We start from the raw sequence: 26,530 nt of genomic DNA, 5'->3' as shown, positions 1-26,530 counted from the left end.
CCCTTTCACACAAATCACGAGTAAAACGGCAGATTACCAGTTATTAAACACTTAATTTTCACCCTGTTCTGCACACAATGCTATCTTATTATCTAAACCCTTTTACTATAGCGCATGACTCATTTTAACGTTTGCATACCAAACCAACTACAACTACAAGCTTGTTCAAGTGTGATCAAATTGCGTGGTAGCTCAACTGATAGAACGTTGCACTTGTGATGTAAAGGAGAGGGGTACGAGTCCTGAAGAGCATACGAGTCCACACGTGAGCCAAAAGTGTCATAGAAGTTTTTAATCTCACATTTACTTTTTCTGACACTATCAGTTAGATTTAGGTTTAAGGAGGTCGGTCGGTTTTGTTGCTTCAGAACTCGATAGAGCATTAACCTTGAAAACCTCATCTGTTTGGGAGAACATTTGACTAGCTTTTAGTGCCACACAGTGGACATCAGGACTGTTGACTTGTACATGGAATGAACCACGTAATGTCATTCTGCAAAAATAATGCCACAGTTACATAATTTTCTTGAGATCAGGTTATTTAAATGTCTGATTTCACTTGAATCATGTACATATAACAAATTTCTAATGTCGGCCATAACATAAAAATAAGCAGCTATCAATATCAAAATGTGAATATCAGTGCATCCCTAACTTTCTCCTCTTCTTTTGCTCATACTCTCTCACTCTCTCTCTCTCTCTCACACACACACACACACACACACACACACATACACAAACACACTCAAAATGGTTTTCAGTAGTGGGTGGCCCTCAATGAGGTCTGTTAGAGGAGGCGCCAGTATGCTAATTAAATATGACACCATGCGTGGAGGTCACACCCTTGACAGAGGGGGCACAAACCAAACTGTGTTCAGCTCCGCCCCCTGCTCACAGTCACAACATCATCCTGACTATATCAGAATCAGAATCAGAATGAGCTTTCTTGTCAAGTATGCTTACACACACAAGTAATTTGTCATGGTGACAGAAGCTTCCAGTGCAAAGAGAATGCAACCATATATACATACATACAAACATATATACATATAGCGATATATAAAAAAAGATATAACAGATATACAAAAAAAAAAAAAAAGAAATATACAATAGTGCAATGATGTTGTTCGAATATTTTATATATAGATATACAGTTATGTGCAGGTGATGTAATGTATTGAAGAAGAGGTAGGATTTGTTAAAGAATATAAATGAAATATGGATATAAGTAGGAATGGATGGATTGAATATTGCACATGGTTGTATTGAAAAAAGGAAAGAATTTGGGAGCAGTTTTAACTGTTCATGAGGTGGATGGCCTGAGGGAAAAAACTGTTCCTGTACCTGGCTGTTCTGGTGCACAGTGCTCTGTAGCGCCGGCCAGAGGGAAACAGTTCATGTGCTGGGTGAATGGGGTCAAGAGTGATTTTACCAGCCCTTTTTGTCACTCTGGATGTATACAGTTCTAGCAGGGTGGGTAAGGGAGCACCAATAATCCTCTCAGCAGTCCGAACTGTCCTTGAAGTCTTCTGATGTCTGACTTGGTAGCAGATCCAAACCAGACAGTTATAGAAGTGCAGAGGACAGACTCAATGACAGCTGAGTAGAACTGTATCAGCAGCACCTGTGGCAGGTTGAACTTCCTCAACTGGCGAAGGAAGTGCAACCTCTGCTGGGCCTTTTTCAAAATTGAGTCTATGTGGGTCTCCCACTTCAGGTCCTGTGAGATGGTAGTGCTGCCACAGTGCTGTTCAGAATGGTGAACGGGGTTAATGTTGGGGTGTTCCTCCTAACATCCACTATCATCTCCACTGTTTTGAGCGTGTTCAGTTCCATGTTGTTTTGACTGCACCAGACGCCAGCTGTTCAGCTTCCCTTCTGTATGCAGACTCATTGTCATCACGGATGAGGCCGATGACTGTTGTGTCATCAGCGAACTTCAGGAGCTTGACAGAGGGGTCCTTGACGGTGCAGTCATTTGTGTATAGGGAGAAGAGTAGTGGGGAGAGCATACATCCCTGGGGGGCACCAGTGCTGACTGTACATGTGCTGGAGGTGAATTTACCCAATCTCACTAGCTGCTGCCTGTCCATCAGAAAGCTGGCGATCCACTGACAGATAGAGGCAGGAACAAAGAGCTGGGTTAATTTAGTCCATAGGAGAGTAGGGTTGATAATGTTAAAAGCTAAACTGAAGTCAACAAATAGTATCCTTACATAAGTCCCTGCTCTGTCTAGATGTTGCAGTTTGTAATGCAGTCTCATATTGACTGCATCCTCCACAGACCTGTTTGCTTGATAGGCAAACTGCAGGGGATCCAGGAAGGGTTCAGTGATGTCCTTCAGGTGGGCCAACACCAGTCTCTCAAATGACTTCATGACCACAGACGTCAGTGCGATGGGTCTATAGTCAATAAGTCCTGTGATTTTAGGTTTCTTTGGGACGGGGATGATTGTGGAGCGTTTGAAGCAGCAGAGAACTTCACACTGCTCCAGTGATCTGTTGAAGATCTGCATGAAGATGGGGGCCAGCTGGTCAGCACAGGATTTTAGACAAGTGGGTGAAACACCATCTGGGCCCTGTGCTTCTCTTGTTTCCGTAAGACCCAGTACACATCTTCTTCACAGATCTTAAGTGCAGGTTGAGCAGCAGCAGAGGGGAGGAGTGCGGTTGCAGGAGGTGTAAATGTTTGTGTGCTCTGAAGGTCGGAGCGGATGTGGGGTGTGAGACTGGGCTTTTCAAATCTACAGTAAAACACATTCAGGTCATCAGTCAGTTGTTGATTATCTACAGTGTTGGGGGATGGTGTCTTGTAGTTGGTAAAGTCTTTCAGGCCTCTCCACCCTGATGCAGAGTCGTTAGCAGAAAACTTTTCAGCTTTTCAGAATAGTCTAATTTCCTTTGTCAGTCTGTTTTTGGCCTGATTGTACAATATTTTATCCCCACTTCTGTAAGCATCCTCTTTGGCCTGATGAAGCTGCCTGAGTTTTGCTGTAAACCATGGTTTGTCATTGTTGCATATTAAATAAGTCCTAGTAGGAATGCACATATCATCACAGAAATTGATGTATGATGTCACAGTATCTATGAGCTCATCCAGTTCTGTGGCTGCAGCCTCAAAAACACTCCAATCAGTGCAATCAAAGCAGGCTTGATGTTCCAGATCTGCTTCATTGGTCCATCTCTTTACAGTCCTTACTACCGGTTTAGCTGATTTTAGTTTCTGCCTGTAGATCAGAAGAAGATGAACCAGACAGTGATCAGAGAGTCCCAAAGATGCTCGAAGGACAGAGCGATATGCATCCTTTATTGTTGTGAAGCAATGATCCAGTATATTTCTGTCTCTGGTGGGGCATGTAATGTGCTGTCTGTATTTGGGCAGTTTTGCCTTGTTAAAATCTCCAAGAATAATAATAAGTGAGTCCAGGTATTGTTGCTCCGTGTATGTGGTCTGTGATGTGATCAGCCAGCTGTTGCAGTGCTGTGCTCCCACACACATGTGGAGGAATATAAACACACAAGAATAAATGAGGAAAACTTCCACAGCGAGTAGAAAGGCTTACAGTTTATGAAGAGTGCCTCTATATATATATATATATATTAACTGAAAGAGAAACGGTTAAATTATATATAAATTCAAATAGTGTAAATATTATTAAATATTATTTTTCTAATTATTTCTAATTTGTCAAATGTTTCCAAAAATGGGGAAATAAATAATAGCATCAGTATTGTGTTGAGTTTTGCTGTCTGTTAGCTCATTTAATTATTTTCAAATCTATAATCTCTCTTTTTATATAAATAAAGAAAACTGTTACAACACAAATTTATAATGTATATTTTGAAGTTAAAATATGTAGCTATTAAAATATGCATTGTTCTGACCTTTAACATAAAAAAAAAATGTAAAGCATCAATATTAATCTCTCTTTATGTGCACAAAAAAACAAACAAACAAACAAACAAAAAAAAAAACTATTATAACATATTATGTACTTTTTTAATGACTGGTAAAATATGTAACTATTACAGTAGGTATTATTTGATCAGTTTAGTTAAATATGTAGTTTATTATTTAAAATAAATAAATAATATATAAAAATGTCTTCAGGCAGAGAGTCCAGTGCAAGTGATCCAATTTTCTTTAACCTTTTGGCAAAGTGTTGGTAATGACAGGTTTTAAAACGCCAAGCTGTCGCCTCAGTGACTTTTACTATTTTGCAAGTGCACTCAGGTCATTAAAGATCCTTTCAGTGGGCAAATAGGATTACAGACTGCTTTAAAGCTCCAAGCGACATCTGCCAGTCATAAAGCCCGTTCTCCACGTGCCCCCTGAGCCCCTGCTGTACTTACCGCAGCATCAAAGAGAACCTCGCACATCAAAAGACAGAGAAATTTGACAAACGTCTGTGGACATAGCGGCATTCCTCCTGACACATTGTTTAACCAAACCCCAGCTGTTAAATTACATAAATTCAGAATTCATCATAATCTTCTAATACCAAAGGCACACTCAAATATTCTGACCTCTTAAGCGCATTAAAATAATAATTAGAAGACAAGACACACAGTATTCGAAAAATAACATTAACTTTTTTTACAACATTAAGATTTTGGGTTCAATTTTGTAAGGGCATAATATTAATAAGTATGTCCTAAACACCTCGTGCGAGGAACTCGCGCTTACTTGCACATTAGACATCCGGGAATTTGCACGTGATGAAGTTGTACGAGTTTATGCGAACAACATCGTGCGACACCACACGAAATAGCCAACTCATTTTCATGAGAGTGTGTTGGTGCATCCTTATGCTAAAATGCTTTCAATAAAAATACAAAAATCACATCAATCTACACTCCACACCCCATAATGAAAAAGAAGAAAAACAGATTTTTGATAAGTTTGCAAATTTAGTAAAAAGAAAAAACTGAAATATCACATTGACATAAGTATTCAGACTCTTAACTCAGTACTTAGTTGAAACCCCTTTGGCAGCGATTACAGCCTCAAGTCTTTTTGGGTATGATGCGACAAGCTTTGCGCACCTGGACTGAGAAGCTGCTGTCATGAACGATAGTAAGGACCGTTTCACAGCTCGTGCTGTATTTCCTTTGCCTTGTCACGTGTGAAACACCACATTAATAGTACAGTACACAAACGTTTTACATTCGTCATACCTCTCCTACTGCATCGTTCTTAACTGCTGAATCAAGTTTGTTGTCTTACAACACTATGCCAGTATTACCCACACTCCGTGATGCCATAACAGCGCTGCTAAAGTCTTAAAGGAGCAGTGCGTCTTTTGCGACACGAGCAATCGGTTTATGCAATCGGCCAAATTATTGATCAACGGTCGAGTCATGGGACGTGAATATCGGCCAATACCGATTGTTGGCCGATTGATCGAAGCATCCCTACTGTTAGGACATTTGCAAAACAGTTCCTTTCATTTACTGAAAATAGTATTGTCATATATTACATCTCTAAACTATTCTTTTCATAAATACATTTTAATTGTAGTGTATGCTTATACAGTAAAATAATATCTGCCATAGAAACAGCAGTAAAATGTAAGTCATGTGCTGGAGAGAAATAACTCTTAAGCACATCAAACATAAATGTTCTTTTAAATCACTTAAGTCAGTGGGTGGGGATTCGGGAGTGTGCACTAAACTGGTTTTCTTCATATTTGAAGGACAGAACATTTGCTGTTGAAATAGGGAATTGCACCTCCCCGTCTGCTCCAATCTCCTCTGGTGTTCCTCAAGGCTCTATACTTGGCCCTATTTTGTTTTCTTTATATACGCTTCCTTTGGGTTCGATTTGTAAAAAACACAATATTACATATCATTGCTACGCTGATGACACTCAGCTGTATCTCCCTCTAAAGCCTTATGATAATTCTTCTCTAACTTCTGTGTTTGATTGTCTGAGTAATATCAAAAGATGGATGGCTGTTAGCTTTCTCCAGCTCGACGAATCAAAATCTGAAGTGGTAGTGTTTGGCCCTCCTGATTCAGCTAAACTATTAATCAACTTGGACCTTTATCTACTAACTTAAACACTCATGCGAGAAATCTCAGTGTAATTTTTGATTCAGAATTCAAATCTGATAAGCAAATCAACTCAGTGCCATGGCTAAAATGAAACATCTTCTTTCATTCAGAGATCTGGAGATTGTTATTCATGCGTTTATTTCATCTAGACTGGACTATTGTAAATCTTCATATTTGGGAATATCAAATACTTCACTATCACATTTACAGTTAGTGCAAAATGCAGCAGCTAGACTTCTGACTGTCACCAGGAAGTACACAAGTATCTCTCCAGTTTTAGCCTCTTTGCATTGGCTTCCAGTCAAATACAGAGTTCAATTCAAGGTACTTTTAATGGTTTTTAAGGGGTTACATGGACATGCACCAGATTATATGTTAGACCTCTTACATCAACATCAAACCGCTAGACCTTTAAGATATTCACAGAGCCTGCTTTTAAGTGTCCCTAAATCCCGTTTGAAACCCAAAGGGGATCGTGCCTTCTCTGTTGCAGCTCCTCGCCTTTGGAATAGTCTGCCGATTCACATTAGATCATGTGATAGCATTGAGTCTTTTAAGTCTCAGTTGAAGACTCATCTTTACTCTAGTGCTTATAATTGTTCTTAGATTTACCATTATTGTTTTGGCTTATATTGTGCTTGTCTCCTACATTTTTAAAACAAGGTTCATCATGCAAACACATCACTACTGTAAAGTGACGACACTGACGGAGCTTCTCCGTGCTTGCGGCATATATCCGACTAATCGATAATGAAATTCGTTGTCGATTATTTTCATTATCGATATTTACTGTTACTGTAGTTGTTGCAGCTCTAATATTCTTTACTTTAATTAAACCAGTTATTTTTGATGTTACCGCATGAAGCACATTTTTTACATATATTTTTATCATTGTATGTATGTTTCAAAATTCCACTCTTGAAAATGTTAGTATTTTACTTTTTTTAAATTTAATACAGCTTATTTTTCATAGCAAACTATATTATCAGCATACAGTTTGATTGAAAAATGGGGAAAAATCCCCCCCCCCCCCCCCAATAATCAAAACAAGCAAGTACAACCCCCCCCCCCCCCCCCCCAATATTTATACAATGATCAATGGAAACATGTATATTCTTCACACTGTAACCCCCCCAATTCAAGCCAAATCTATGCCCTTGAATACCATTATCAAACTCCTGAAACTCTTCTTCTTAAAGTTTAATTTTGAGAGTTTTTAACCTCACACTGTGTGTTTGTTTTTGTTCTTTTTAATGAAGGATTACAATAGTTTGAGTCACTGTCATTGTAGTTTAAGACAGATAGACGGATGCTGTGAAAGCTGAGTTGAAAATCTGAGACATTGATTGAGTATCTTCTTATTTACATCGTGTTTTTTTGAAAGCAATAAGCAACAGATATAATAAGAAAAAGAATGATGTCATTCGCTGAACCGCACAGCACGACCGACAGAAAGCGAACCGTTTTACAAGCGCTGCCTTTGGTTTGCATGTGCTGTGCTCGTCTGCTGATTAACTCAGTCATGACACTTTAACAGTGTTTAGCTTCCTATTCCGTTCATTACATCAAGAGGTAGATTGGCATGCAGATGCAATATGCAAATAAAATACTAATTTCTTTCTCTCGCTGTCCCATGCCAGCGGTTACCCCTTCATGTGCCAATGATAAGTTGCCGACCCCTGCCCTAAACCTAATTCTAACCCAATCACAAACCTAGAAGCATAATTCGAATTTCATTTAGACGTTAACTATTTTATGAACAGTAAGTAATGTCTTAACTTGTGGGCACCATTGACCTGTTCTCAGGCCACATGAAGACTAATCTGTTTTTTGTGTGTTTTATTTTGAAAATGCATTAATTTCGCAGCGTTTATGCCTCTCATCCACACTATAGTGGTGTTCTCTTCCACCGAAAATGGAGCGTTTAAAAAACAACCCTTACTCACATACTTTGGAAAATGTGAAACTGAGGTCTCTAACCTCAACCGATTAGTATGGAAGTGTACTCAGAAATTATTAGTTTCTATGGCAACGATCATTACGGGAAAACAAACGCATGTGTGGATTTGATTTTCATGACGTTGAGGATATGCTGCTGCCATATTGGTTCTTTTTACATAACGTCAGGAGACAGGACTATTGCTAATTTCCGTTAATGAAAACTAAATGAAAATTCTTTGTTAACTGAAATAAAAATGAAAACTAACATGGTTGGATTATAAAACTAACAAAAACATAATTTAAAGTACCCTTCCCCTTCCTAGCTCGTTAATGAGACATTAATATCAGTCACTGCAGATGTGCGTGTGGTACCCTCAGCATCACCGTTATCACCATGACAACCACAGCATCGTCGTCAGGTTTGACAAATGAACCGACAACACCTGAAAATAAAAAACGGGCAGAAAATGAGGGAAAGATGGAGTGGAGAGAGAGCGAGCGAGATCAATAGACTATGTTTGTGGACTGTAAAATGGCTTGGGGGGCAAAATCAACAGCAAGCATTGCAGCATTGCCAGAGGTCAGAGATCACCGTCACCTTGAGATATGATCTAATGTTCGGCTCTCTCCTGTGGCAGCTGCGCACTGATTGGACGGTTGAGACGGAGGCTCATATTGAGCCTCTGGACACTGACCAACACACCCTCCGGCCGAATCTCTCCCTCTCTCTGTAGAATTGATTGATTGGTGGTGTATTATTAATCAGGTGGTGTGATGTCCTGCGGATGCTCCTCTGGGTCTCTAATCCGACCCGCCCTCCACACACACTCACATTAACACAGTCACTGCAGTTAATTTAGAGTAGATCAACAGGTGAAGAGAAGGTTGATAACTCAATCCAGTTTGGACAGACTAACAAGTCTGGACACGGCCCCTAACCGTTATAAGTCCTATCAACTAAAAGAGAGAAAACATAGAAACTTTAGAGAAAGGGTCGGCAACCTATGGCACATGTGCCAGCATTGGCATGCGGAGGGGTAATCACTGGCATGCCAGCAACATCAAGAGAGGAGTAGACTATTTTATTTATATAAATCCTGCACCTGCATTCCAATCTACATCTTGATGTAATCCTTCCTCATGATCATGCAGCATGTTTTCATGAGCTGAATGGGAGGCTGAACAAAAAGTTGAAATGTGATGAGACTTCCGTATACCCAACAGACTCGTGCAGCGTGTGCAAGCCATTCGCGCATCACGAGCCAGTGTTCTGACAATCTGTGCTACCTGCTCAGGATGTGCTACTACCAGCAGTAACTGGCACAGCCATTGACCAGCTAAATAAAAAATGGCACTCCATGTCAAAAAGGTTGCCGACCCCTGCTTTAGAGGAAATGCCTTCATTTCTGAAAAAAATAATACTTTTCATGAGTAAACAAAAGCAATGTAATTGTAATGTTGCATTAAAAACCAGTTCGTCATAGTATGTGAACATGCTGCAATTTAGGGACATATTATTAATTATAAATGTTGCCTGCTTTGCAGAGAGAAGATAAATCAGGCATATACTGTATGCTTGCTCCTGAGTCGCTTAAATAATAATACATATTTTGGCATACTTTGACGTTCTGCACAAAAATAAAAAAATCATCAAATTAATTAAAAACTACTTGCCTGAGGGGGCCTGGATAGCTCAGTGAGTATTGACGCTGACTATCCCCCCTGGAGTCACGAGTTTGAATCCAGGACGTGCTGAGTGACTCCAGCCAGGTCTCCTAAGCAACCAAATTGGCCCGGTTGCTAGGGAGGGTAGAGTCACATGGGGCGATTAGTGGTTCTCGCTCTCAATGTGGCGTGTGGTAAGTTGTGTGTGGATCGTGGAGAGTAGCATGAGCCTCCACATGCTGTGAGTCTCCGCGGTGTCATGCACAATGAGTCACGTGATAAGATGCGCGGATTGACGGTCTCAGAAGCGGAGGCAACTGAGACTTGTCCTCCGCCACCCGGATTGAGGTGAGTAACCACACCACCACGAGGACCTACTAAGTAGTGGGAATTGGGCATTCCAAAAACCAAACCTACTTGCTTGAACAACACAAAATGAGTGTCGTTTTAAAGCTAAGAAGCTGGACTTTACTATGCATATAGGCAATATAACCAACTCTTAACAGGCGCTTTTTAAAGGAATATTCCAGGTTGAATGCAAGTTCAGCTCAATCGATAGCATTTGTGGCATAATGTTGATTACCACAAAACATATTTTGACTTGTCCCTCCTTTTCATAAAGAAAAAGCAAGAATTGAGGTTACAGTGAGACATAATGGAAGTGAATAGGACAAATTTTGGAGTGTTTAAAGGCAGAAATGTGAAGCTTATCATTTTATAAAAGCACTTGCATTAATTTTTCTGTGTATAATTTTAGCTGTAAAGCTGTTGGAATTGTAGTTTTTGCAGGATTACAGGGTTTACGGTGTTACGTCATCATGGCAATGAAAGTGTTAAATTGAATATAAATGTCCACAGATGCGGTTAGTAAGTGATCTCGAGCAGAATACAACAAGCATCTCGTCAGTCACAGACCAAATACAGTACAGATGAGGCTTTTTGTTGCATTTTCACTGTTACTTAATGAAACATAAACAGATAGAAAAACAGCAGATGCTCCTGATCAAAATGAGCCCAAATACAATGCAATATGATGTATAGATACAAAAGTACTCTAGGAGAAAATGTGATGCTACCTCAGATATCTTTTTACTCATTCTGGAGGAGGGTCTCTGGTTACAAAGCAGACCAATCACAGCTGTGCTCTGTGTAATTATATTTTTGGACAGGTGAGCATAAGAGCTACACCGTAGAAGTGTAAATTGGCCATACGATACCTTTGTCTGGTCAGTTTTTAATGGCAGCATACTGTAAATGTGTCTTTCACTGCCTTTTATATCGACTCCAATCCTTCAGAGAAATAAGCATTCTAGTTACTAAATATGTACTTTATTATCTGTAAAGCTCACAATTTGTTTTTAGGTCATAGTGCATGATGTCACGGTGTCTTCATACCAGCATACACAAATCGCTGCCTTTGAAGTCATTGACTGGTTAGTGAGGCAGCTGTCGTAGCTTTGGGATTCATTCACTGTCGTTCTTATTAGTGTCAGTGTGATGTTCAGGTACTGTGGGCAGAGATTGATTTGGCTCCTCAGCCTGGACTCCATATTAGTGTCACGTCCGTCTCGTGGAGAGTGTGTTTGTTCTCAGCTGGGACGACACACACAGGTGTCTTCCTACAGAGCATTCAGGGTCACAGATTACATGAACCTGACAGTCGGATGACTCTACACACTCTATCGGTCTGTCTAACATCTAACTACTTTTCTGTCTGTCTGTCTGTCTGTCTATCATCTGTCTATCTACATTTCTGTCTCTGTCTAACTACTTTTCTATCTATCTATCTTTCTATCTGTCTGTCTTTTCTATCTATCTATCTATGGCTCTATCTATCTATCTGTCTGTTTGTCTATCATCTATCTGTCTTTCATCTACAGTATCTGTCTGTCTATCATCTATCTATCTGTCTGTCTATCTGTTTATCATCTATCTATCTGTCTGTCTGTCTTTTCTATCTATCTATCTATCATCTGTCTGTCTATCATCTATCTATCTGTCTGTCTATCTGTTTATCATCTATCTATCTGTCTGTCTGTCTGTCTTTTCTATCTATCTATCATCTGTCTGTCTATCATCTATCTGTCTATCATCTATCTATCAGTCTGTCTTTTTCATCTATCTATCTATCTATCTATCTATCTATCTATCTGTCTATGGCTCTATCTATCTGTCTATCATCTGTCTATTTATCTATCTATCTATCTATCATCTGTCTATCATCTATCTGTCTGTCTGTCTATCATCTATCTATCTATCTATTGTCTGTCTGTCTATATATCTGTCTATCATCTATCTATCTATCTGTTTATGGCTCTGTCTATCTATCTGTCTGTCTATCTATCTATCATCTATCTATCAGTCCGTCTTTTTCATCTATCTATCTGTCTATCATCTGTCTATGGCTCTATCTATCTGTCTGTCTGTCTATCATCTATCTATCTATCTATCTATCTATTGTCTGTCTGTCTATATATCTGTCTATCATCTATCTATCTATCTGTTTATGGCTCTGTCTATCTATCTGTCTGTCTGTCTGTCTATCTGTCTATCATCTATCTATCAGTCCGTCTTTTTCATCTATCTATCTATCTGTCTATCATCTGTCTATGGCTCTATCTATCTGTCTGTCTATCTATCTATCGTCTGTCTATCATCTATCTGTCTGTCTGTCTATATCTGTCTATCATCTATCTATCTATTGTCTGTCTGTCTATATATCTGTCTATCATCTGTCTGTTTATTAAAAATCTAAATTTCAATGTACATTTCTACAAATGTATATGTAAACACTCCAAATACATTTCCCTAGTATAACCTTAGACTAAATTAATGGTGTTTGCTACATCAAGAATCACTATTGCTGTTGCTCAGGTAATGTAATAAACTAATTAATAATTTACATTAAAACCAAACCACATGAATTAAACAGAAATGTTAAAGCATAAATGAATGAGTCATACTACTAATTGGACACATCAAGCAACTATTGTCAATTTTCTCTGGTGGGATATGATTAGCAATTCAAATGATCTGCAAATATTGGAGAATATTGAGTGTGGAGAAAAGTTGATTTAGATGATGATGAAGATCGCAGTAGGTCTTCTAAAGGTAACTAGCTGATCAGCTAAATTCTGTCTGCTCAGTGAAGTTTGAATTCCCTGATATTCAATTTCTTATTCACAGCCCTCACCGATCGACAGCTCTGGTCTTCAAAGTGAGGTGGTATTTTCAAACTTAAAATGATGAGTTCTCTCGCAGCATTTATATTAGGCATAATATTTCAAACTGAAAGGGTTTTTGAGGACTCTGACGCAGCTGCATCGCTTCTCAGTGGTGTTTAGTGAATATATGAAATGCTGTAACTTCGTTCTCGTGACCCTGAGAGAAATAAAATCTTCACAAAGAGGCCTGAAAATAAAATCTTATTTATTCACTCACAGAAAACCACATTACACGGTCCAGGAGCTGCAGCAAACTGCATTTCACCGGACGCTTTTCTGAGAGCATCAAGATGGAGACGTTTTTAAAGAAAACTGATACTTTCTGGCCATTGGGAATATTTGAATTACATTACACAACTTTTCACCAATTTCTCTGAGCTTCATGCTTTGTAGTCCATGTCTATTAGCATATCTATATGTTAATTTTTCTCTTTATATGTTTATATTAACAGATGGTCCAAACGTACTCTATGCAAACTTGTATGTGTACACAGATGCGAGCGCTTGACCAATGCAATGCCAACACGTGGTCCGGCTGAACACGTTACTGGGGTGGGAACAAACCCCAATACTCTAGGGGGCGATAGAGTTACCGTCAAACTTCTGTGCCAATTAACTGGATGTGTTATTATTCAGGTAAGTTGTTCATGCCATTGAATAGAGTGTAAGTCTATCCCTCACAGCCTCATTGTCATTCCCATTAAAAATCAAAGATGACACCGGTGTGAATAAGGTCTATTGCGCTCTGATGCATTTCAGAATGCAATGACACATGAAATCGAGCTTGCGTAGCATCATGCGTCTGATGCGTTTACATACATAAAGTCTTTCTCTGCAAGAAAAAGGGGCCAAAAATATTGATGACTAATCTTGCACTCATGGGCATGCCCAGTTTCTCCAATAGGTTTTTATAATTGTGTTCTATGATTTATGAGTAATATCAAATCTGTGGTTAACATTAGATGAAAAGACTTGAAAATAAAAATTGTATCTGTTGTGTGCTTTAAAAATTAACATTTCTAACAAGTAGCTATATAAAGACTACAACGGTTGTTCGACAAAACTACGCATTGTGCTCATGTGAATCGTTTTAAGATGCACGTCGCTTTAAACAACAGATTAGTTCCAGTCCACTAACTTGACGTTTTTTATTTTATTTTTATAAAACAGCCAATGAGATGCTAAATCAAGACAGAAATGTTGTCAGTGTAGTTCATATATGAAGCTCATGTGTTTGTCTTAAAGGGACAGTTCACCCAAAAATGAAAATTCTCTCATTATTCACTTACCCTGATGCCATCCCATATGTGTATGACTGTTTCTTCAGCACAACACAAATGAAGATTTTTAGAAGAAGATAGAGCTCTGTCAGGTCCTTATAATGCAAGTAAACGGGTGCCAGCACTTTGACGGTCCAAAAGTCACATTTAGACACCATAAAAGTAATCCACACAATTTATGTAAGAAACAAGTCGATAATTCGATTTTTTTTATTTTTTCTCCCCAATTTGGAATGCCCAATTTCCAATGCGCTCTAAGTCCTCGTGGTGGCGTAGTGACTCGCCTCAAACCGGGTGGCGGAGGACGAATCTCAGTTGCCTCCGCGTCTGGGACCGTCAATCTGCGCATCTTATCACGTGGCTTGCTGAGCATGTTATCGCGGAGACGTAGCGCGTGTGGAGGCTTCACGCTATTCTCCACGGCATCCACGCACAAATCACCACACGCCCCACCGAGAGAGAGAACCGCATTATAGCGACCACAAGGGGGTTACCCCATGTGACTCTACCCTCCCTAGCAACCGGGCCAATTTGGTTGCTTAGGAGACCTGGCTGGAGTCACTCAGCACGCCCTGGATTCGAACTCGTGACTCCAGGAGTGGTAGTCAGCGTCAGTACTCACTGAGCTACCCAGGCCCTCGATAATTACAAATATTTAACTTTAAATCGATGCTTCCGTCCAGGGCTCTGATGCTGTTTGAAATGGCGTGACGTCCGTTCTTCTGTTGTAAATAAACGCTGCTTCCAAATTCTCGTGTGAACTCACCGAGGCTCCTAAGTCACGCGACAGCTATATGATGCGTCAAATGCTGGCAGGAAGCACTTTTTAAGTTAATTACGTTTTAATTATTGCTTTATTTTTTACACAAATGTATCCGTTTGCTTCAGAAGTCATTCACTGATCAGGTCACAGAACTTGACTTTCATCTTATTTGTGTTTGGCTGAAGAAACAGTCATACACATCTGGGATGGCATCAGGATAAGTGAATTATGAGAGAAGTTTCATTCTGGGTGAACTATTCCTTTAATAAAAAAAAACATCACACATCAATGATTCTCACATTTATCTTTAATCAACACAACTACACAACAAGTTTTATACTGAAACACAGCATTAAAGCACAGCCCGATATATTCATTGAATGTTGTACCATCAATTCACGTATACACACAGCACACACACGACTGTTGGTTTGATGATCTGGGACTACATGAGATTATTAGTCTTTTCACATCTAATATTTAGATAAAGCAATTTTTTTTATTTCCATTTGCACGACCAGCCACACCAAATTCGTCCCTGATAGACCTGTGCAATGCAGAAAGCGTGAATGTTTCACAGCAGAGAGAGACAGAAAACCATTAATATATGCAGTGACAAAAATCAATCATTCTATGATTAGGATTTCTGTCAGTTCACGGGACGTTCAAGGACTTTTCCATTAGTCTAAACAGACACATAAAAGTGACATCATAAGAAACACACACACACACACACACACACACACACACACACCTCCGTGTCCTGATATGTGTCCGTGTCAGTAGAGGTTTCCAAGATTGAAAGTTCAGACAAGATTCATTTCAGGAATAGTTTACCCCAAAATGAAAATTCTGTAGTTATTTATTCACCCTTTGGGTTTGGAATGACTTGTGGGTGAGTAAATTATGAGAGAATTTGATTTTATGGGTGAACTACACCTTTAAACGCTCGATTTTCAGATAAACATTGACAGACGAACAGAGTATCAACACGTTTCCACACATGAGCTCAGAGTAAGATAGCAATAAACTGTGATTTCTCTGACAGCAGCAGTAGTGGAACGTATTTTTTATTCCACTTTATTTTTTTTCCAGCCAAACTTGTAAAAAGTGTCGACATGCCTGAACTCGTGAGTGTGCTGATACTCAATACTTTTACTGTGTTAATAATGGACACCCAGTTAGAGAGGGGGCGAATCTCATGAAGTTTGTCCAGAACAAGTCCGGGTCAGATTTCACCACAAAATAAAAAGAAAGAAATAAGAAATAATATTTTGCATAAAGAGAATGAAGCCTATTTTTAAGTCTTAAATTTTAATTAAACACATTAACTGCAGAACTCCTCCATTTCACAGCAGGTTACTGTAATGTGAAAAATACATGTATATTAATATATTATTAATGATTGGAAAGCACATTTACAAAGTGAAAAAAGGAATTTGTTTAATTTAATGTTGATTTTGTATATAAACAAAGAAAATATGTATTCGCTTTACTTAAGCAAAAGAGATTTTTTAATTAACGCTTTTTATGTAAAAATATTTGTATGCAGAATGTGAGGAATTGGCATTGATATTGGTACAATCATGGTATTGTACTGATTTTAGTGTGAGCTGATTTTATTTTAACTTTAAACTGATTTTAATAAATCTTATTATTTTCAGTAATAAGAGTGAGATTTATATTTCACATTACAGTAATAACAATTTATGTGGGGAAAAAAGAGCTTAATTGTTAGGAAAATAATGTCAAAATGCCAACGAAAAAAAATAAATAAATAGGTTTTATTTTTTATGCAAAATATAATTTATTTTCATTTGATTTGGGGCTGAAAAAAGTACATTTCTTCATGAGATTTACTTTGAGAAATTCAAGCTAGAAGTGTTTTCTTAAACTTTCATTAGTCACAGACAGAGATATTCTGAACATTAAATACTCTAAAATATATACATTTATAACTCTGTGAATTACAGCTGACGGCGTGCAGCGTTTGCATTGTGAAAGAAGCCAAGACGACTGTTGTGAAATGTGTATTTTAGTGCCTACAACGTCTCACTAACCAACAACTTACAAAACACAAACTGACAAAAGCAACCCCCGAAACAATTCACAAAAACACAACTAGCTAAAATAAGAGTCATTCCTGAAGACAGCTCCTATGACACAACATCACGATATGATTCTAGCTATCCAGTACGAATGAAGATTTTTTGATTGTAAATATTTTTAATTCTCAGTGTCGTCAGTGAGGCGTTTGAGACTAAATCCCTCCTTCGATTTAGACTGGAAGAAAACAGAAGAGGGCCGAGTACAGAGCCCTGGTGCACCTCACCAGTGCAAATATGTGTTTGAAAGTGTGTGCGTGTTTTTTTTTTTGTATATATGCATTTGTAAGCACAGTCAGACTGCTTAAATTGCTTAAGTGAATCAACTGGGTTTACATAGTAAGTGAATTTTCAAAGATTTTGTGTAAATAAACAAGAAAAAAAGTTATGTTTGACCAAAACCCGTCTGACAAGTTTAAAAAACACAAGCCTAAATGGACAGCAGTCTTTTATCATCTTCCAAAATAAAAATAAAAAATGCAAAAATAAAAAATAAATAAAACACATTAAATAAAAAAAAAAAAAAGAGGAATGGAAACAAACACAGACGGGTGTCAAGAGTGTAAATGCAGTACTGCCATCCGCTGGTTGCTAGGATACAGCTCAGTTCAGAAGCAGGTGGGTAAAAGGTCACAACGACTCCCTGATGACCGACCCTGTGACCCCTCAGACCATGAAGCGATGCTCCTTGCCGTCGTGGGCCATCAGAATGACGTTGCGGTTGGAGGTCCAGATAAGCCGGGCGAGTTTGAGAGCGTTCTGAGATCCAGGCGACGCCGGCTGCACCGGAGGAACCTGATAGGTTTTAATACAGCGGAGCTGAGGAGCCGAATTCAACATCCCGATGCTGCCTAAAAGAGACGTATTCATCTGAGAGAGACACAAAGAGAGAGAGAGAGAGAGTGTGTGTTTAACATTTACATCAACAAATTGGCTACCAGTCTTGAGGGAACTACAGCCCCTGGTCTCACTCTTCACGACTCAGAAATCAAATGCCTCCTGTATGCAGATGACCTGGTTTAGTAGGCTAAACATGGTTTACAGCAGAACCTGGGCCTTGAGAGGTAAACCTCAATAAAAGTAAAATCACGACCTTCCAGAAAAGATCCAGATCCCAGGGAACACAGTGAACATTCACATTAGGAACTAACCAAATAACAGACTCATCACACTACAATTATCTAGGATTAAAAATCACTTTCACTGGAAACTTTAACCCTGCAGTGAATGAAGTGAGAGGTAAAGCTCGCAGGGCCTTCTATGCCATTAAAAGACAATGTCCTGTAGAGATACCTGTCAACATTTGGTTAAAAATGCTAGAATAAGTGATTGAGCCGATTGCCCTGTATGGCAGTGAGGTCCACTGACAAATCTAAATCAAGAATTTACCAAATGGGAAAAACATCCAATTAAGACCTTGCATGCAGAATTATGTAAAAATATTCTACAAGTACAACGGCACATAACAAATAATGCATAAAGGGCAGAATTAGGCAAATATCCACTAATTATAAAAACACAAAAACTGGCAATCAAATTCTGGAAACATCTAAAACTCAGTCACCCCCACTCATACCATTATAAAGCCCTGAAATACCAAGAGTTGAGCAACGAAACCAATCCCCTCTCTCAGTTGTTCTGGAGCTTTAGTCCTGATGCTTCACCAACATCTACTAACCCTCATCACACTAAAGACCTGGACCAGAAAAATACTGCTTAACTAATTAGATACAGCCTAATTACAGCACAAATAAACAAAATTATATGACTTATTGGAAAACTTAAATGTAAAAACAGAGTGAAATGCAATGCTATCTGGCTCTAAAAAGAGATTACACCAAGGCAGACTATCTGTACACAGTGACAGATAAAACAGCTGAGAGCCACCTTGACAAGGTACACACTCAGTGGACAAAACACCTCACTATAGAAATGGACACTGTGAAACAGAGCAGCATTTTCTAACATAATGCATTGTGTATTTTGTATACACAGACATCTGGGAAAAATTTGACCACAAAATTAAACATATTCACAGCACATTTGACCATTTAACAAACAATGAAAAACTGCCCATCTTATTAGGAGAACACAAGGAGTGCTGTGTGATAGCAGTCTGCATCTCCATCATATTTTACTATGGCTCTTACTTAATAGTTTTCTAGTAATATTTTATTTTTCCTTTATGTGCAACTTCATTTTTATTATTTAACATTATCCTTTTTTTGTACCATATTTGTCAAGTATACACTGCATATTTAGTCTTTTTTTTTCTTATAATATGTACATTGTTTTGCACTGATCTGTGTGCAGCTCAGCTGTAAATGCTTTGGGAATACGAATGTACAAATATTTGTCATGCCAATAAAGCACCTTACAACTGAAAAACTGAAACTGAAAACTGAAAGAGAAATTAATATCTGAATGTCACAGTCTGAGACACTAGGAATCTTATTCACGGTCTATATTGTCAATACAGTCTATACTAGTGATCGACCGATATGGGTTTTTTAATGGCCGATGCCGATATCCAGAGAGCAATTTAATAGAGTAAATAACAAACATATAATTGCTAAAAAATTATAAACTCTTATTTAGCACTATATTTACTCAATTTCACACTAAACTTTAATTTAGTAAAAAAGAATCTAAAAAATAATATTGTATTTTAAATGGTAGATAGCATTTTCTTCATCAAATTTTAGTAATTTATTTGCACATTAAGAAATTGTTAATATATTAGAAAGAAGGAAATACCAGTACACACAGTAGTCCAGCAACCATAGAGGGCATGTCCACGTTAGCAATCGCATTTACTCAAAAAATACCAAATCAAACCAATTACACATACAGTGCATAGTGAATAAGACATTTACTTATAGCACACGTGAAGTGCTTTTACTTTGAAGTTGCACTCGCACGCTTGTGCGGATCCATGGCGAGCAGCAATCTCCTGACAGTTTAAACGGCCTGGATCGGCTGCTTAGATTATCACGGACTGACCATCATGATTTGTGAATCAGATGAACATTTGATCCTGATCCTGAAGTTTTTAATTCTGGCTGATGGAATATGCACTTCAGAGGAAGATATTATATGAGCGCTCGACAGGAAGAAAACGCTAGATTTTTATGAAGTTTGTAAATTACATCTGTTTAAACAAGATATCTGCATATTTGCTGACTGTATATAATAGAAGTTTTATTGATATTTGCCTTTTATCATTAGAAAAGTTACAGGGAACTGCTGAAGAGTGACCATTAGAATATGTGCTTTAGAGGTAAATAAATGAGCGTTCCACAGGACGCTGGATCTGCTGAAGTTTTGTGAGGTTGGTTTATTACATCTGTTTTAACAAGATATGTGCATATTTGCTGACTGTATATAATAGAAGTTTTATTGATATTTGCCTTTTATCATTAGAAAAGTTACAGGGAACTGCTGAAGAGTGACCGTTAGAATACATGCTTTAGAGGTAAATAAATGAGCGTTCCACAGGACGCTGGATCTGCTGAAGTTTTGTGAGGTTGGTTTATTACATCTGTTTAAATGAGATATGTGCATATTTGCAGATGGTATATGATATAAGTTTTATTGATATTTGCCTTTTTATCATTAGACAAGACAGTTAAAAGTGACAGGGAACTGTTGAGGAGAGAGAGGGAGAATGAAACAGGCGAGCACTTTAACATTATGAGCTCAAACGCGTCTGCCGCAGCTCTGATATGCGGACTGTGTTGCACACCGGTCTATTATTGTAGTAACACGATGGCACGTAACAACAAAATGAACCGTGACTGGTTATTTACATGTCTCAGTTGCTTCACATGCATGAAGGTGATTCTCAGCACCCTCAAGAAACAAATCGGCCAAAGGGTAATTAAAGAAATTACGAATATCGGCCGATTTATCGGCCTTGGCGATATATCGTTCAACCACTAGTCTATACAGTAAAATACTCTAACAGTTTATTAATGTCTAGTTTAATTTTTGCTTTAGTTAATAACATATATAGTATTCTTACTATTATTACTCTTATTTAGGCTTGATGATTTGAAAAACAAAAAAAAAAACCTCTAACACTAAGTATTAAACTTCAGTGTGTAACTCGTCCCGTATTGCCAACTCAAATCATGCGGCTTGTTGAGGAGAGCTGTGCTACAGAGAGCCCAGCTTTTTCAGCTGTCTTGGAAGTATTTTTCCCATTCAGTTTTTCCATAGGGATCTCATAAGATCCTTCATAAAAGAGATGTAAGCAATGAATCAAACCAACCGGCTCCGAGGTGAATAACAAAAAGTAATGTCTTTAATGAGGGAATGAACTACAATCCCATGAAGCATTTGTTGGTTATAAGTATAGAAACAATATATTAAAATTTTATTGCAAAATATTAAGATAAATACAAATATATAAGTAGTTTGAGAGTGTTGGGAGAGCAACTCGATTGCATCATTCACAGTGCGTCATGTGAGAGGACGGTCGCTGCAGAGCTCTTTTGGTGCACTTTGTTCACCGAAATTCGCTGATTGATGGATTTTCACCACAGGATCGTGGGTAGTGTAGTTCTTCTCTTGGAAATCAGCTATTAAATAAGTTGGTAACACTTTACAATAAGGTTCAATTTATTAACATTAGTTAATAACATCTGTTAATATGAACAGTGAACGACCAATATGTTTACAACATTTATTAATCTTAGTTAATATTAATTTCAACATATACTAATACATTTTTAACATCTAAAGTTAAATTTGTTAACATTAAAGAACTATGAACTAACATGAACTAACAATGAACAATTGTATTTTTATTAACTAACATTAACAAAAAATTAACAAATACTGTTAAAAATATATTGTTAATGATCCCTAATGTTTTAAAGTATTATTAATCAGGTGTAAATTATTGTCCAGAGGTCCGGAGTGCTACTGAAGCAGCGCATAGATGGCGCTGTCACATAGTAATTTCCTCAGTGCTGACCAGTATGGACCAATAAAAGTCATTATTACTGGTAGAGGATTTTAAAAATGCTTTTATAGATACTGCTAAATAACTGCAGATTTACATTTACAGGTATGACTCCTTGCAATTATCAGTTTTAATTAAAATTACAATCCAGTGTAAAAAATGTCTCCAATGAGATATAAAACGTTCTAAGATTTAAATGCGGATGAATGGAGGATTCGGTTTTCTGAGTCGTCAAGCGCCCCCTACAGGAAGAAAACTGTAAGTGACTGACAACATTTGCCGTTTCAGTCTTTGTCTGTTCCTCACACAAAACTACACATTTCTATTAAAATGACTAGGAAAAATTGGAACACCCAATGGTCAATGGATGTAGAAGGAAGTCCTGCCTTATAGGTAAAAGAGCCAATCACCTTTTAGATCCAGACATCGCCAGTCAATCAACTCTAGAATGCGTACGCACATTAGCTGTACAAGCCGGGAAAATTTTGTTTTTAGCATAATCTGAGGGAAAGAAGCACAATTTATGATATTAGTGTTGTCAGATGTTCTTTGATCATAATCTAAACCAACCGTTTTGGAGATTTCTGTCTTTTTCGTTCAAGTAGATAGGAGCTGTACTTGTATGCTAATTGTTTACATTGAAAATAGCTGCCCTGGGAGCATTCCAAAGATCGCCGCTGAGTGAACTGACTTGCTAAAAATACACTATATTGCCAAAAGTATTCGCTCACCCATCCAAATAATTGAATTCAGGTGTTCCAATCACTTCCATGGCCACAGGTGTATAAAATGAAGCACCTTGGCATGCAGACTGCTTCTACAAACATTTGTGAAAGAATGGGCCGCTCTCAGGAGCTCAGTGAATTCCAGCGTGGTACTGTGATAGGATGCCACCTGTGCAACAAGTCCAGTCTTGAAATTTCCTCGCTACTAAATATTCCACAGTCAACTGTCAGTGGTATTATAACAAAGTGGAAGCGATTGGGAATGACAGCAACTCAGCCACGAAGCGGTAGGCCACGTAAAATGACAGCAGATGCTGAGGCGCATAGTGCGCAGAGGTCGGCAACTTTCTGCAGAGTCAATCGCTACAGACCTCCAAAGTTCATGTGGCCTTCAGATTAGCTCAAGAACAGTGCGTAGAGAGCTTCATGGAATGGGTTTCCACGGCCGAGCAGCTGCATCCAAGCCATACATCACCAAGTGCAATGCAAAGCGTCGGATGCAGTGGTGTAAAGCACGCCTCCACTGGACTCTAGAGCAGTGGAGACGCGTTCTCTGGAGTGACGAATCACGCTTCTCCATCTGGCAATCTGATGGACGAGTCTGGGTTTGGCGGTTGCCAGGAGAACGGTACTTGTCTGACTGCATTGTGCCAACTGTGAAGTTTGGTGGAGGGGGGATTATGGTGTGGGGTTGTTTTTCAGGAGCTGGGCTTGGCCCCTTAGTTCCAGTGAAAGGAACTCTGAATGCTTCAGCATACCAAGAGATTTTGGACAATTCCATGCTCCCAACTTTGTGGGAACAGTTTGGGGATGGCCCCTTCCTGTTCCAACATGACTGCGCACCAGTGCACAAAGCAAGGTCCATAAAGACATGGATGAGTGAGTTTGGTGTGGAAGAACTTGACTGGCCTGCACAGAGTCCTGACCTCAACCCGATAGAGCACCTTTGGGATGAATTAGAGCGAAGACTGCGAGCCAGGCCTTCTCGTCCAACATCAGTGTCTGACCTCACAAATGCGCTGCTGGAAGAATGGTCAAAAATTCCCATAAACACACTCCTAAACCTTGTGGAAAGCCTTCCCAGAAGAGTTGAAGCTGTTATAGCTGCAAAGGGTGGGCCGACGTCATATTAAACCCTATGGATTAAGAATGGGATGTCACTTAAGTTCATATGCGTCTAAAGGCAGATGAGCGAATACTTTTGGCAATATAGTGTATCTAGAAAGCAGAATATCACAGAGACTTGAGGGTGCAGGACTCTTTTCACTTGGATAACAACGGTTTACAATTATTTGTACTGATGCTTTAATAACTGTATGTAAAACAGACACATGGCAATAGGTGAAAAATCTGTCAATTTGACATGAGATGGTGCCATGTAAGATGTAGTTCACACACACTGAGTTGGTGAGTCTACAAACCCTCCAAGACAGAGACAAACACACAAACACACACACTTTAGTGCTCCAGAGAGGAGTAGAGCTACAGTGGTGTCAGACGCCCAGTCGCCCTCACAACAGCCTGGGCAACTGAGAGGCGGCAGCCTGGGATGTCTGAAGACTGAAGGGTTTGAGAATTCATTAGCAAACACACATACTTCAGACGGCCTGGTTTACCCTTACAGTAATGATACCATTAGACTGAAGGACATTCTTATGCACACACACACAGGAAGAGAAGACGACAGGACTGTGTTTTTGAAAGATCTTCTCAGACAGACAGCTGTTGTAGAATCAGCAGATGAGTTTCTGAATGACAGATAAAGGAGTTTAGAGTAGTGAACTAACTGGAGATCAGTGTTGTTTACCTGCCAGAATGAGATGTGACTATCAGCGTTGGAGTAGGTGGCGAGGTAACGGCCATCTGGCGCGAAGGAAACGGCCGTTATAGGTCCTTTATGCCCGTGGATGTGCTGTGAAAAAAACAGGCACACATTAAGACACCTACATCCCAGAATAAGAGAAAATCAAGATAAAGTATCAAAAGCATCAATGACGTTCAGCTGTTTCATTGCCTACTTGAGCACCATGGCTAAGTATGTGCTAACCATAAGGCCACAGCTCTGACGCAGCGTTAATGTTGATCTCAAACTGAACCTACCTCACAAATGAACACTCATTACGGTGTTAAAATCACTCACTTCAGAAAAGCACAATCCATTGTCCAAAAATACAAAACACTTTGCTGTCAATCCTTCTATGTGAAATAAAAATCATCCCTCTTTATTTCACCAACATAATAACACACTCTCTTTCTGTCTTTTTGATAAAATAAACATTAAATACAATTTCATTAAGTTTGAAACCAGGGTCGGTTTTCAGGACCAAATTTAGTTTGAACAAAACCAGCAGTCATACCCACAAACATTTTATCCACATGTATACATGTAACCGGACCTGCTCGAACCGCTCAGAGCGGGATTCGAACCAGTGTCAGCCGGCATGGGAGGCGGGTGTGCTAATAAGAAGGCTAAAGGTGTCAGTCGCTAGTGTGCTTCTTGAGGCCAGGGGAGTAAGGTTTATACACATACCGCACAGCTATCACGTACCAGCTGGCTCCTGTTACATTCACCCCCTAAACCTCACTCCCATCAGGGTCAGAGCACCACCGTAACCGGTCCTGCTCAACCCGCTCAGAGCAGAATTAGAACCGGCATCTGCCTGCATGGGAGGCGGGCATGCTAATGGGGCTACAGCCTCTAACTTCACTCCAGTGGCCTCAAGAGGCACACTAGCAACTGACGCTAGGGACTGTAGCCTTTAGCCTCCTCGTTAGCGTGCCCGCCTCCAATGCCGGCTGACGCTGGTTCGAATCCCACTCTGAGCGGGTCGAGCAGGACCGGTTACTTACACGTGACCTTAAGTGTGTGTAAATACACGTGCCATGTGAGGACAGCATCCGTCTGTATCATCATGAGTAAATCTGTGTTTGATCAAATCACATGTTGGAATGAATGTCAGCTTATTTCTTTGATGGACAAATCATACATTTTCTCTGGAGACGATATTCAACATTCTGCCGTGTCTGTCATGAGAAAACTGCCTGATCTGCCCTCATAATGTTGTGATTGGATTAAAGAGTAAAGTATTCTCTGACAATTAGAAATCAAACAAAACTGTCACCTGACCCTGTCCCCCTGTCCCCCTGTCCCCCCTTTTCTCACCAATTTGGAATGCCCAATTCCCAATGCGCTCTAAGTCCTCGTGGTGGCGTAGTGACTCGCATCAATCCGGGTGGTGGAGGACGAATCTCAGTTGCCTCCGTGTCTGAGACCGTCAATCTGTGCATCTTATCACGTGGCTTGTTGAGCGCGTTACCGCGGAGACACAGCGCATGGGAGGCTTCAAGCTCTTCTCCGTGGCATCCACGCACAACTCACCACGTGCCCCACTGAGAGCAAACCACATTATAGCGACCACAAGGAGGTTACCCCATGTGACTCTACCCTCCCTAGCTACCGGGCCAATTTGGTTGCTTAGGAGACCTGGCTGGAGTTACTCAGCACACCCTGGATTCAAACTCGCGACTCCAGGGGTGGTAGTCAACGTCAATACTCGCTGAGCTACCCAGGCCCTGTTTTTAATAAAAGTTTGCCTGCAGAAATAAAGGCACAGAACACAGTCGTATGGCAGATATTGGCCTGTCAGATCACAACTCCTCATCAAAACTTCACCAGACAGCAAAACACAGACTAAACATTTTGTCTCTTCTTACAAATAAACAATTTACGACACTCTGGACTGACAAAAAACATGAAAGTGCTACTTCAAGCATTAATTGCTCTGATAGTTTGAATATGCA

General features: G+C 39.3%; 1 protein-coding gene across 2 annotated transcripts in view; it reads right to left on the bottom strand.

The window, feature by feature from the left end:
- Positions 1-15,219: 15,219 nt before the first annotated feature.
- Positions 15,220-26,530, bottom strand: part of LOC127430811 (WD repeat-containing protein 7-like) — a 167,513-nt gene continuing 156,202 nt past the window's right edge. For both annotated transcript variants that reach the window (XM_051680899.1, XM_051680900.1), the window contains 2 exons: positions 24,537-24,641; positions 15,220-17,905 (listed from right to left, as the gene is read on the bottom strand). In XM_051680899.1, coding sequence (XP_051536859.1) covers positions 17,702-17,905; positions 24,537-24,641 — 309 coding nt within the window. In that variant the 3' untranslated portion in view covers positions 15,220-17,701. The remainder of the gene's footprint in view (positions 17,906-24,536; positions 24,642-26,530) is intronic.

Source organism: Myxocyprinus asiaticus, chromosome 40 (assembly GCF_019703515.2).
Source record: "Myxocyprinus asiaticus isolate MX2 ecotype Aquarium Trade chromosome 40, UBuf_Myxa_2, whole genome shotgun sequence".
Lineage (NCBI taxonomy): Eukaryota > Metazoa > Chordata > Actinopteri > Cypriniformes > Catostomidae > Myxocyprinus > Myxocyprinus asiaticus.
This window is presented reverse-complemented; position numbering and strand designations above follow the sequence as displayed.